General features: G+C 39.6%; 1 protein-coding gene across 1 annotated transcript in view; it reads right to left on the reverse strand.

The window, feature by feature from the left end:
- The window catches only part of cetp (cholesteryl ester transfer protein, plasma), a 58338-nt gene that overhangs the window by 18288 nt on the left and 24907 nt on the right, over positions 1-15143 (reverse strand). Inside the window, exons 3-5 of the mRNA XM_028809370.2 lie at positions 13714-13845; positions 10730-10800; positions 2920-3010 (exon numbers count right to left, since the gene is read on the reverse strand). Of these exons, the coding sequence (XP_028665203.1) occupies positions 2920-3010; positions 10730-10800; positions 13714-13845 (294 nt within the window). The remainder of the gene's footprint in view (positions 1-2919; positions 3011-10729; positions 10801-13713; positions 13846-15143) is intronic.

The following is a 15143-nucleotide window of genomic DNA, read 5'->3' on the forward strand; positions in this document are numbered from 1 at the left end:
TTTAGTTTTAAGTATTTTTCCGACATTCTCCTGTTATTTCTAGGGTTTTCAAGATGGCTACACTGATTGTTCCTCTCATGTACGTTGCAGGACATAAGTGTTCTTGTGTATAGCATTAGCATGCATATAATGTCATGGCTGCCAGTTTCTTCCCAATAAAAGTAACTCATAAATACAGAAACTTTGCTAGCATTTACAAAAGGATTAAAAAACAGCTGCCATATTTATGAGTTTTAAAGTTTAATTTAATGTACATTTCCCACTATTAGTGATTACTCCGTTTCTCCCTTTTATTTATTTTTTGGGGAAATTTGTATTTGTAAAGAACTTCAAGCTACACTTTATATAAAAATGTGCTACTGTTTATAAATAATTGTTGTAGTTATGGATTCAGCGGGTTGGAAAATGGATGGATGGATGTTGTAGTTAATGGTTTTTTTTTGCTTCACATTTTTGTTATTTAAGCTTTTTTGTTTTACACTTTGAACATGTGTCTTTTATTTGGATTTTTCTAGTGTTAATTGGTAGTATGTAGATGGTAACTATGTAGGTCAAGACTGTCCAGTTTAGGTGTGGATGTGGGGGGCATTCCAGCTCCCCAAACCTGAGACAGACAGACAGACAAACACAGGCACAAGTTCAGGAACACACAAAGGTTTTCATTCATGGGAAACTCTTCCCTAAGGGTTTCCCACTGCAGCAACAGAAATACAATAAAGTACCAAGTAGCCCACTGCAATACTTTGTCTTCTGTCTCATTTTGCCTCCATTCCTCCTCTCAGACATTTTCTTCTCCTTTCCAACTCTATCTCCAATTCCCAGCATGCCCTGTGGGAATCTGTGATGGTGTAACCACTCAGGGTGACTGCCATCTAGTGATCTGGGGGAGATAATGCCTTGAGCAGACTTCCATTACAGAAAGGTTAGATAAAAGAAGTAAAAGAATTAACCCTTGCAGGCTCTTCTCTCTTTTCTTTCTTTTTTTTGGGCTAATGCTGAGGTCTTTGGTGCTTTTAGCCCCATGTTTGTGTTTTTCAGTTTGCCTTCCCATCACTACTACACTCTAAGCATTTGGGCAAGACTGTTTGTGTCTGCTCTTTGTTTTTGTGTTGTTGCTTGCTTTAGGAGCTCTTCTTACAGCTTTTTTGTATTATTTGATTATTCTACATTGAAGACAGAACACAATGAAGGAAATGACAATCAAAATACAAGCGTTATGGCAGATAACTAAAGAAGTTACAGGAAGAAGAGGACTAAAAATTTAAATAAACATGTGAATATTTAAACGGTGTATGCATTTTATCTATTTTGTCTGGTTTATAATTGTAAATGCTTGTCTGCACTCTGAACCCAACATCTCAGAAGAACACTAAATATTAATACATGTTTGTCAAAACATACAGTAGTTACACTTCTTCCATACACCCATGCAGTTACTGATACCCCTTCTAACGGAGTTTGAAAGAGGGATGCATCTGTCTTGAAGAATCTGAATCAGAATTACAAACATAATGTTGTATGATGCACTAATTCCAACACGTAAATGCAGGTGACATTCTAGAGAACATGGCACTTGGAATGGTGACACCCTGACCAGTTTTCTGCACCTGTTCACTTTCGATGGCTTGTTTTTATTCTATTTTATTATATTTGAATTATTATTTACCATGTCTTCATGTTATTTTAGTTGGATTCATTTGTTTTTCTGCAATTTTGCACTGTCTCTTTAAATGTAATTACATTCTGTGTACTCTGTGGGTGGGACCCCAAGAAGAGGGGCCACCCTGATGCCACCAGACCTGAAATTCCAGTAGAGTCTAGCTGTAGACCTCCAGAGTTCTGCTGTTTTGAGCTCTGTTGCACAGTAATGATGTTTACCATCCTTTTCATTTTACATCAGTGATGTTACATGATACGCCCAGTCATCTGCATCTTTCTCAACAAACCTACTGCGTACCTTGCACTTCATTCTCTTCAAATATTCTTACACTATGGTTAAGATTAGGGTTGTGGAAGGATTATCTGGGGCGTAAATAATAACATCTGTTGAGTAGGTGTGTCCTGCAGTGGGTGTGTTATGTAGTACAACTAACTCACATAAATCATGTGACATAAATGTGCAATGTGATTTGCTGTGCAATGGAGCTCCTAAATCGTGACGTTACAGAGGTGTGCAGTTAGACCCTTCTCAAAACCTCATTTGGACTGCTTAAGTCCAGGAAGAATGATTGTCAGGTAGTGGTGCATTGAAGTTGTTGAAGTCTGCAAGTATTGCGTTTATTGCTTGGATTTTCTGGGTTTTTGATTTCTTTCTGTTGTGGTTGTTGAATGATTCTACGGGATTGCATCTTGGAATATTATTACCTGGTATTGCCTTTTGGGAACCTTTTTGAATTATTTTTGCTATTGTGTGTTTTTATAACTAAATGTATTAATTTATAAAGAAGCTTGAAAGCCAGAGTTTTCACATCTTTCTCCCTCTGGTGAGGCATTTCAGTATTTCTGAAATTGTTAAGAGTATTTTGATCTTTAAAAGCGTGTTCCACTGTTTTGGGTCATGGTCTGGCTGAACCCTGTAGGTTCCTGTAAGCTGGGCAGAGGTTAAGCCTGTTCTGGGCTGGACAGTGAATGTCCTGGCCTGTTTTGTAGGCATTTCTGGAGGCCTCAGCAGCCTTTCATCATGTTTCTAACTCTGAATCACAACATCCACAAGGACCAGATTTTTCAACTTAAGTGCGTCTTATCTCTCTACTGTCTTTGGGAGAAATAATAAAACATATAAAACAAAAGATATTTCTATTTCTATTTTGCCCTTCATTAATATTTATGTCCAGTTGAAAAAAAAACACAGTAGATCTCAGAATAATGTTGTGTCTTTTGAGAAGGGAAAACACACCACCTAAATAAAAGTGCTCTTACTGTTTGTCCCCTTGAAGATGTAGGAGCAGCTGGTGAAAGGTCAGGTAACAGTCTGAAGTGTCAGCTGCCACACGGTTTGCCTCTCCGCAGTCTGAAGGAGAAAAAAAAAATCAAGAATTTGAGACAACATGTAAATCAATGCACTTCAGCAGACTTCACTCTCTTAATGGACCTGCTTAAGTGTCAGTGCACCAAAGTTACTTCTTTTATGGTGTTAAATATCTTACAATTCATGGATTAAGTCATCTTTTAACAGGGGAAGACAAAAGTGCCTCTGAAACTGAATTGAGGATATGAAGATATATGAGACATCAGCAGCAGATATATGTAATTCTTATTGTTATGATTTCATGTCAGATGACTTGCAAAATATATAGAGAGATGTGGTACAAACATAAAAACAAACAAATAAACAAGTAAATAAATTAACCTCCAAATGTTTATAGCAAAGCTATCAGCTTCCCTTTACTAAACACAGGGTCAGAAACATGGAGGCAATATACACTTTACAGTTTTACAGTTTCCATTCTTTTGATCCTAGCTCCTTTTTAAGCTTAGTTTTAGTTAACTCATTTGATATGATTCAGAACTCTTAATCACCCCTGTTTAGAAGCATTCATCAAGCAATGAAAAATGCCTTTTGGTGTAAATATTCTGCTGATTTCAATTGCTTATTCTTGTTGAAGTTTTTACATGTTTTGATATTAGAATTTGTGTAATGGTGACCTACAGGAAGTAAATTTTGAAAAGGATTTCAGAGTTTATGTTGACGCAAGTGTTTTCTAACTGAGCTAGTTCATACAAGTCCAAAATGCTCCGATCAGGTTATTTCATGCTTTGAAGTCCATGCAGCAATCTTTGGTGCTTAGCAACTGGTATCAGGAGTCCTGTGTGCACTGTGACAGTAGGACCATAAAAGCATGACCACAAAATCCATAATCATCAGGCAGTATAAATAAGGAATAATAAAATGTTGAACTCACACAAAAGTGTTCAGTACAAGTAATTAAAAGGTGTTCAGTACAAAATGCAAGATACATTAGGAGAACCGTGGCTAAATCTGGTCACCATAATGAAAGAAGACATGACGGCACTAGAAGATGTTCAATGAAAGTCAACAAAGCGCATTCCAGTGCAAAAAATTAGATACATTAGGAAAGTGAACTACTAAAGTGAAGTTTCACTGCCATGAGCAATATTGTTATCTGAGGACAATGGCCATATTTGCTTACTTTTTAAAAAGCAGGCAAATTAATTTGTGGAATAAAAATGAGATTTAGGGATCATATAATCATTTAGGGGTAATATAGTTACTGCACATAAGGTGTTTTGGTAATGTTTTCCACATTAAAATATAGCATGTAACTTAGTATTAAAGGGTCAATAATGGTCAGAAACTTGTTCAAGCATATCAGGAAACCAGACAACGGTCAAGGGGACAACAAAGAACAAGAATATACTCAGGGATGGTTGATTTCATACACAGGATGTTTTAGAAGAATTAAGAACTCAGCAGATGTCCTACACCCAGCAAGACTGGATAGTTGTCACATACACACACATTTCAAGTATAAGAGCTCTCCCTTAGTAGATTGTTGTACAAGGTCCTCCCTCAAGTAAATAAAGGAAGCAATGAACCAGTTTTTCTCCTGCCTGGTTTCTGACTCAAAGAGGTCACAGTTGAGGAAAAGATTTCTTTCTTTAATATATTTTCAATTTCATTTCTTCCACAAATTGCAGGTGTTTTATGTATTTATGTACTTACAAGCCACATAGCCTGTTGAAGACAGGTAATAGAATAAATCTACACATATTTGATATTTCACATCTCTTGCCTTATGTGAACACTCAGCATTCCTGCTATGCCTTTCTTTGGTATCCTTGTGTGTCTTAGTCTCTCTTCCCTTGCACTTCCACTCTCGATTGTGTTCCTTTACAGCCTGCTTCTTTGAATCTCCCATTTTGAGGCACATTATTCAGCTCGTGACTACCAAAATGGTAGATGGACCCCCATTACCTGCTATGAAAACATCATTCGTGTTCTTAAGAATTTTTCTTTTATTAGTATATTGGGAGAAGGATGTTAAGGATAGAGCTGCCAGGTAAGAGGAACAGAGGAAGGTTTATGGATGTGGTGAGAGAGGACATGCAGGTGCTGGGTGTCACACAGCAAGATGAAGAGGACAGGAGGATTTGGAACAAGATGATCCGCTGTGGCAACCCCTAACAGGAGCAGCTGAAAGAAGAAGAAGATTAGAAGGCAACTCACAGCATTCCTTGTATATCTTTCTTTGATATTCTCATGTGTGTCAGGTGTTTCTTGCCTCAAAAGCAATCGACTGAGCAATCACATCAAAACTGATCAAAGCCAAACTGACCAATCAGATTGTTTGGAGGGTCTGAACACCCACAAAGATATTAGCATTTTATTATATAGAGGTTGGGGAGCATGCGCTTATAGCACGTTGCTGCATCCACCATACAATGAACCTCCTGGATTGGAACCCGATTGCAACAGGTGACACCTCACCACCCTGGAACAGTGTGTTGTTTTTTACGGTGGCTGGAGTGCCAATCCTGCCTCCAACCCCCAAGTTTTCCCTGTAAGTTGGAGGACCTGCTTGCAGGGTTGGATGCAGATTAACGTCATACCCAGGATGAAGCAATTGCAGGTTCCTTGGCCTGGTCCAGCCGCTCAGCTCCTCAACAATGAGGATCCTGTAAACCGGATCACCCTCGGGGAACAGCCACATGGCTGTAGTGCCGTAACTGACCCTCCCTCACAATGCAGGCAATGTTGCCTCATTTGGGACTCCATGAGCAATCACTCATTCGACACAAAGTCCAACCAGTGGCACCCAAGGATTCTCCGGAGAGACACAGCAGTGAAGGAGTGCAGTCTTTGTCTCAGGTCATTGGATAGCGTCCATGTCTCACATCCATATATCAAGACAGGAAGCACCAGGACTCTAAAGACTTGGATCTTCATCCTTTGCATAGATACCCCTTTCCAGCGACCTCATGACCCCCCCATACTCTCCCAATCCGTCTACTGACTTCATAGAAAGAGTCACCAAAGACATGAATGTCGCTGGACCCCACAACCTTTCTCAACACCCAGTCCTTTCAAGCAGAACAGAGTAGGAGCAAAAACCCACCCCTGATGAACCCCAGAATCAACTGGGAGAAATGCAGAAGTTCTGCCTCCACTCTGCACAGCACTCACAGTACCAGTGTACAGGCTCGCTGCACAGCAAAATCTTAGAAATAGAATGAATCATCTGGCCCTGCGAATGAAACCAGATGTCAAGAATTCACGTTATTATTGACTCTGACCTTAATTACAGATTGCATATTAATATTGCCAAGACTGCTTTCTTTCATCTAAGAAACATTGTAAGGGTGCGATCTATTATAACATTTAAAGAAGACAAAAAATTAATATGTGCTTTTGTATTTAGCCGACTAGATTCCTGCAATGGTGTCCTATCAGAGCTTCCTAAAAGGGACGTAAATCAGATACAGCTTGTCCAGAATGCAGCAGCAAGAATTTTAACCAAAAGGAAAAAAATATGAGCTGCTACTATCTACTATCTAGTAGTATCTTTACACTGCTTATGAGTGCCTTTAGAATAAATGTTAAAATACTTCTACTTGTACATAATGCTTTAAATGCCTACATCTCAGAATGCCTCTTTCTTTAAGTACCAAATAACAATCTTAGATCTGCAAATTCTGGTTTATTTGTTATTCCAAGAACTAAGCATAAAAGAACCGGTGAGACAGCTTTCTGTTCTTATGCACCTAAAATTTAGAACAATTTACAAATAGAAACACACCAGGCTAGATCTGTGGAACATTTCAAAAAACTTTGAATGATCTGGTTTTCCAGTAATTATGTCATACTATAGTGATCTGAATATAAGCTTAGTTCTTCGAAGTGTTATTAAGTGCCCAGTATTAATCCATTCCTTTTTTAAAATTTTTTGTCTCCCTGCGTGGTGCTGCTATGTTTGTTTTTATTGATTAATCTGTGGAAGACACCTTGAGTTGCATGTAAAGGTGCTATATATAGTAAAGTTATTATTATTATTATTATAGTACCTGGAGCTGGGTAGGTGGTTGACTCACAACTTTTTAGATTTGGATTCACATCTACTAAGGTAGGCCTACAGGCATAGCAGGATATTTTTCACTTTGTTTATTTGTACATTAATTTCCCATTCGTTTGATTGCTGAATATTTTTCATGTTAAAAGCTTAATTGTTCATTGTTGTTAACATTTCTTTGTCTAGTGTACGTCTGGATGGGATGCCATAAGGGCTCCTTCCTGTTCCACTTGACATATTGGCCAATATCAAATGACTACAGAATTGGACTCATGCTACCTAGATACTGACTAAAACTAAAAAAACACAAAATAACAAGTCTAGTGCTAGTAAGACCAGGAATCAGTGGACAATCCTAACTGGAAGAATACAATCTATTGCTATCTGGACATCCTTGTAAACAACAGTCTTCCGTTTCACTTGCTGTCTCTGTTTAGCACCTGGTATTCTCTGCTGCTACTTATTTAATACCAAATGCCCTAGGGGAAAGGTTAGTAAAAGGTAAACAAATTACGGTATCCAGTTATTCTTCCATCCATCCATTTTCCAACCCGCTGAATCTGAACACAGGGGTCTGCTGGAGCCAATCCCAACCAACACAGGGCACAAGGCAGGAACCAATCCCGGGCAGGGTGCCAACCCACCGCAGGACACACACAAACACACCCACACACCAAGCACACACTAGGGCCAATTTAGAATCGCCAATCCACCTAACCTGCATGTCTTTGGACTGTGGGAGGAAACCGGAGCGCCCGGAGGAAACCCACGCAGACACGGGGAGAACATGCAAACTCCACGCAGGGAGGACCCGGGAAGCGAACCCAGGTCCTCAGGTCTACCAACTGTGAGGCAGCAGCACTACCCACTGCGCCACCGTGCCGCCACCAGTTATTCATGCTATACAAAAAGAACTGAAATGAATGTAAAGTTCATTTTATGTAACAAATTTATACAGCTGACAGCTCCAAGTGTGCTTTACAAATACAGATCTCTCGTACAATTGTTTTCATATGTTTTTACATTCAGAGCACAAGCAAGTGTGGATACCTGCTTGGGGTCACAATGTGAGTCAATAGTAATACTGAATTGTAAAGCTTGTGGTTTACAGCCTGCAGGCCGCAGCACTTTACTACAAACCTCCACAAAGCTTTAGTCAGGGGGAGGCTCGGCAGCAGCTGTTCAAGCCTGTAGAAGGTCACAGCCAGTACCGATATGGAAGTCACCTGTGTCACAATCACAGATTTATTATTAAACCTGTTAGCTTTTCCATAAACTGATTAGAATGAATTGTTCCATTTGATGTTATGAAAAAGTGTGATAATATATTTACATTTTGATACAGTCTAAAGAACAGTGTATGAAGAGTTCAAATATATTTCTTGAATTCAACATGAATCCATCCATTACCAAGGCTACCTAAACCAATGTAGGATTCTGAAGCCTGCAGTGGCAACTTTGGGTGCAAGGTAGCAATTAGTCTTGGGCATTTCGGGCCCACTCACAAACATACCAGCACTATGATATGGAGCCAGTTTAAAGTCACCAGATAATCTCATCAGCACATCTTTGAGATATGGGAAGGAAATTGGAGACAAAAAAAAAATCCGGAGAACCTTTCAAGCCTTAGACTATAAAGGTGTGAGAAACAAAGTGTCACCAAGCCACCCATTGGGCCAACACAGAATATAATTTACAGTACAAAGAAATTTTGCAGTTTAAGTAAATGTGTTCATTATTATAAAATGTGTTACCTTTTTTATGTATACCTTTCCCCATGGTTTACAGAAAATTCAATTTTGAAATGCATCCAGGTAATGCTGTGCATTTCTGCTACAATATATTATGTTCACCATCATGCAATTGTGAGAGCTCAAAGGTTATGTTAATGAATAAACTGTGATCATTTAGGTCACAAGGACCTGGAAAAAGCTGTTGTAACATTATTGTTATAATTAAATTTGGCAGAACTGTGTTTACATGTGCAATTAGGAAACAGTTTACGGGTTAAAATAAGTGCATTTGCCTGCTGGACCAGGGGTTGGCACTGTCCTCTAACTCTCTCTCTACAGAACAACACAAGAAACCTCAGCCTAACCATAATTTCCAGTCCCCAGATAACACACTTCCGCTTCCTGTCCATCAGATCCCGCCTCCTCCTGATGTCACTTCTGGTCCCAGAATGCTGTCGTTTCCTTCCATATTTCCTTCCATATACAGCGTATACCGCTTCCTTTTTGTTATAATCAGTTCTGTTTTGGACTCCAGTCTGTAAAGACATTACTCTTTCGCCTGACGCCTACAGTATATGGGGGGATTCCCCCAAACCTTTGACGTTGTCTTTGTGTTTAATTTACACATTATACTATGAAGCTAACAGTCTAGTTTTCTTGTATTCTAATAATAATTCTTTGACAGCACTGTTCTCACTACTCAAAGCACTTTTCATAGTGAGCGGGGAGCAACTTCAACCACTACTAATGTGTTGCATCCACCTGGTTGATGTGCTGGCAGCCATTTTTACATCATTACGCTCATCACACATTAGCTGTTAGATGGTGAAGTGGTGAAAGAGATAGACAATTAGAGATAGCGGATGATTGGGGGGCCAGAATGACTAGGCCATGGAGGACAATTTAGCCTGGACATCGCAATACACCCAGCTCTTTACGAAGGATGCCCATGGATCTTTAATGACCACAGAGAGTCAGGACCTCGGTTTTACATTTCATCCAAATTCTGCAGGGTGTTTCAATACACAGAAATGAGTTGTGACACAGCCATAGCTCTCGACAGTCTCCCTCCCTGCATGGTATCGGTCAGTAGAAGCATTTACTAAACACTTTTAAACATGAATCAGCACAGCATTCACTGGACTGCACACTAGAACATGCATTGCTGGTTTATCATTAAATTATTTTTTCACCAGCCCTTTATCTCTACAATGCAGGAAACTCAACAAAACTCACTTGCATAAAATGTGCAGACTGTGAGCTACAGCTTAACAATAAAAAGGTTTACCATAACCTTCATTCAAGCATACCAGCTACAGTTCACATCACAAGATGACAGATTTAAAGCCACTCCAGCACTGCCATACCCCTGGACCAGGATATTAGTGTAGGCCATGCAAATCTGTTATTGATATGTAAAGGTTTTCCATAAGCTAAATGTGCAGCACTAATGTCTAAGCAAATGTTTAATGTGACACAAAACGCTTCAGATCATCTTGTGGTGCAGTCTCCTAGGCAGTGGTAAACAGAAGTGTTTCTGCAGCTATTCCCAGGTGACATCTTTGTCTCCAGCTTGCTTTCGCATCCTACTTCTATTGATCTCTCCCAGATAGTCTGTCATGGGCATTGTTCTAAATGATCTTATTTCTTTAACAGACCTTCCTTTATCTATTCACTGCAGCTTTGTCTCACTTGATCACTTTTCTCTGTCTACCCTGACACACTTTCTTTTTTCAGGTAGAGTTTCCTAGTGCACTAGTTCTACACAAAAGGGAAGTGAATTCAGTCATGGCTTGAATGGGAATTGCCCAATAAGGGCATTTTTATTAAGCCATGAAAATACTGTACATTGGACACTTTTAATGTCAGCAAAGAACATGGTCCTAAGAAAGTCATGGAATAGACTAAGAAAAAGCAAAGAAAGCAGCACAGTGAAACCTTTCAGGTCCATCCCTCATTAATACTTACATAGCCTGGTGTTCACCTGCAGGTCTATATGAGACTCAATTTCGAAATCAACAGAGTGGCTCACATTAACGCTGTGAAAGGAGCACAAAGAATTCACAATATACCAAATCCATGCTGCCTATCATCTAGCAAGTCCAATATTTTAGATTTGGGTCTTAGTACATAGAAAGAAAAGGAAAAGGCTTTAGGAAGATATTCTTGAACTATGTCAGCAATTATACCTTAATGAACAATAGCACATTTCTACTTATGTTAATTGATAACAAAAAGAATATTAGAGGCATATCTAGGAGTGAATCTGTCATGTGCATTTGTATATGCAAGGGTCTATGCCAGGGAAATTTGAGATCCAGTGTGAAATTTGAAAATATACAGTTAACTCTGATATATAGGGTTAGCATATATTACAGTTTATATATCAAAAACTGAATCCAAAAATATTGCATTTCACACTATATTTTGAAATTCAAGGCATATACAGTATAATATAATATACTGTATATATTAAACTCGACTCTGTATATTCAAACTTTACTGAATACATGGGATGCCTTCCAGGAGATATATATATATACTGTATATATAATATATATATATATATATATATATATACCTCCCTCGGGACATTAGAGGGCAGCCCTCCTGCGGGGCTGTGGCTCCAAGGATTCCCACAGGGCATGCTGGGAGTTGGAGTTTGGCACAGCCCTGCTGGGTTCCATGGGGGCCGCCAGGGGAAGCATCTGAGCCCTACTTTGGCCTTTCACCAGCTCTGGGAGTGATTCCAGGTCTGATTAACAAGCCACATGGAACACTCCCAGGACCAGCTTAAAAGGGGCCACCAAGTCAGGAGGAGGTGGACAAAGCTTGCCAGGAGGGAAGTGGAGGCGGAGAAGAAGAAACAGAAAAGGCTGTTGGGCTGGACTGTGCTATTGGGTGCTTTATGTACTGTGCTGTGGGGAGCAGAGAAAGAATGCTTCCCCATTTGAATAAAATGTGTGCTGTGTGGCAACTTCGTATCTCTGCCTGTCTGTGTCGGGTTACTGCGGCTGTACATGCCCCAGTGGTCCACAATTGTGGAACACCAGGGCACGTACAGCCGCCCTAACCCAACACAAACAGGCAGACACAATTACAGCCCAGCACACATGTTTTATTTACAGCTGGCAGCGCCATAGCACCACACCATAGTCCTTCTGCCTCCTCTCCTCTATTTCAAACTTTGTTCTTCTTCCTCCCAACTCTGGCTCCCCAAATGGAGTGAGGCCGCTCCTTTTATGTTGGTACTGGGAGTGTTCCAGGTGGCTCATTAATCAGACCTGGAATCACTGTAAGGTGTGGTAAGAGTCCAATGAAGGGCTCTGCAGCTCCCTCTGGCAGCCCCCATGGAGCCCAGCAGGGCTGTGCCAAACTCCAACTCCCAGGATACCCTGCGGGAATCCATGGTGCCGCAGCCGACCAGGAGAGCTGCCCTTTAGTGTCCCAGGGAAGGTATTGCCTTACTGATGCTCTCTACCCCGGACTTTCCATACAGTTGGAGTACCGGCCAGGTAATGGCCGTGGCCGCCCATCACAATTTATATATATAATATATATAATATCCAGCATGCCTTTTGGGCACCTATGAGGTGATCCGAGCTTGGACTCTCTGCCGCCTAGCATCACCTTCCACCTCAAGGATGTGCCAGCTGGGTAAGAACGCAGGTCGTCCCTCACAAAATATATTGGGAAATAACTTCAGAACTGTTTATTTGGTAATTCCACCCTGAGTCTGTAGTTGGCACAGTCACTTATTGCTACTTCTGTCCTTTTGTCCTCAGACCTGAAAATCAACAGTGTGAGGAGCTATGATGTCACTTCCAAATCAGATGACTTTGCCCCACCATTTCTGCTGAGGAGACCTTAAACAGACCGCCACAACATCAAATAGTCAGTGAATGGATTTGCATCTGCCAAATGTTACTATACAACGATAACTGCTATTTTTCTGTTCTCAACTTTTTTGCCTTTTATCCAACTAATTACATGGGGTTCACCTTGATGATGACCCAACTGTTTATCTTGTTTGCTCCTTGTTCTTACTGTATACAGTATATATATATATGTGTGTGTGTGTGTGTGTAGAGACAGGTGATGATTAGGGGGGGCAGAATGACTAGGCCATGGAGGGCAATTTAGCGTGGGCATCACACCCTGCTCTTTATGAAAGATGCCCAGGGATCTATTATGACCGGAGAGAGTCAGAACCTTGGTTTTATGTCTCATCCAAATTCTGCAGGGCATTAAATGTGCAGCAATAAGCTGAGGCACACAGAAATGAGCCATTTACTTACACAATTACATATAGAAAGTAGAAACTTTAGATTTGAATTGACCATGGGAGGCGTAAAACTTGAAAATACACATTAAGAGATGGATCTAGAAGTCATGATGAACTCATTACAACAACAATAATATATTTCTTGTACAGCCCAAAATCACACAAGGGATGTCTCAATGGGCTTTAACAGGCATTGATGTTTCACAGCCCCCCTGCCTTGACTCTCTAAGAAGACAAGAAAAAACTCCTAGAAAAACCTTGTAGGGAGAAAAAAATGGAAAAAATCTTGGGATCATTACTATCTACATCGAGACAGAGTACAGAAGTGATCAGGAAAACTAATAGGATGCCAATAGCATTATGGGTACTGTTACATGAATATAGAACTTGAACATGACAGGCTATCTATCCTACTGAAATAAACAGACTTGGAGTAGAGAAATTAGAAAGAGCAAATGTCTCACTATGGTGACCAAGGACTTGAACTTCAAGTCACACGCTGCCTATGACTCTGACCTTAACGCATTTCTATTTTAGTTCTGTGAATGTCCCTCTGTGCATTTAATTAGACTGTGTTTCACTGCAATGTTTAATAAAATGTGTAAAGATTGAGAAAGGCATGAAAGCAATATAAAAATGAAAACTTAATAATTATGTATGGACTTACAGCCACCCTCTATATCCATAGTACAGAGTGCCTTTGAATGAGGCTCTCACGTTGTGGATGTCCACTTTAATGACACTATCTTGTATGAGATCCACTTCACTTTTTCCAATTGAGAGATTGAAAATTTCTAAACTGATAAAAAAAGAAGAAGACAAAAGGAAAAAAGAAAAAATATCATCAATGTAGAAATGTGTAAATAAGACAAAGAAACAGCCAGGCCTCTTTAACATAAATCCACAAAGAATATAATAAACATATTTCCAAAGAAAAAAAGGATGTTCATATTTCATTTTACATATTTCCAGTGTGGTTTACAAACAAATTAAAATACTAATTATTATTAGAATTATTTTTTTACCACTTCAGTGGCATAGATTATCCCAACTCCAGAAGATTAGGTTCAAATCTTGGACTCTAGCACAGTCTTCTCCAGGTTGTCCATTTTCTTCTCACATACCAAATGACGTGTGTGTTTTAACTGGTTTTGAATGTGTGTGTATGCAGGTGTGTAAGTGTACTTCTCAGTGTTGGATTGGTAGTCTTATCCAGTGTTGGCTCCTATCTTTTGCCCCTGTGACTCTAAATTGGACAAACTGGGTACAGAACATGGATGGATCAGTGGTCTTCAATGGCTATGCTGCTGTATTTCAAGCAGCAAAGCTTCTTTTTATTATGATAAAATTTTGCCCTTATTGCTGAAGGTTTAGATAATGTAACCTATGAAAAAGTACCTCAAGTAGAATAACTCAATATGAATATGTAACTGTAATCTAATACAACAACAAATAACAAAACTGTATAATGATAAGTTGGTTATAGACATGTCATCAGCACCATTACTAGCAAAATCAGCTCATTCAAAGGTACAAAAGGCATAGATGAGTCTCAGCGTGGCTCTGCTGGGGCTGTACAGTGAAAGTAGAGAACATGACAACTTCAAATATGGTGGGTTGAGATACTGGGACACCATGACTATTAGTATGAATGATGTTGCGGTTGTGTCCAACAATCTAATGTGATTTTACACTTTTCAAATTTTCAAATGTTCATATCTTAAGTTTTCCTGCCATTACAAATGGCTGACAGTTTCCTGCATTCCATGGGTGCAAGATTATCACACCATCATGTCATCACCATAGCCTTTGTTATGTTTGTGCTCATTGCTCATTCTTTTAATGGTTCTGCATTGTATGTGTGTATGATTAAAAGCAATTGCAGAGGCCTTTTCTATAAAAATAAGCTTGAAAACACAGAAAAATCTGTCAACTTTTCCAATCCATATTGGAGACCAGAGACCTTCTTTGTGAAGTTTTCCAACTGCATAATTGTCTTTTTTTCCACTAATATGGTGTCATTTTTTTTAGCTAGTTAGTATAGGCAGGCACTCGCATCTGATCACCAAGAATCAGGTGAGCAAAGTGAGCCTGTCC

The sequence above is a fragment of the Erpetoichthys calabaricus genome, chromosome 9 (assembly GCF_900747795.2).
Source record: "Erpetoichthys calabaricus chromosome 9, fErpCal1.3, whole genome shotgun sequence".
NCBI classification, from domain to species: Eukaryota; Metazoa; Chordata; class Cladistia; order Polypteriformes; family Polypteridae; genus Erpetoichthys; species Erpetoichthys calabaricus.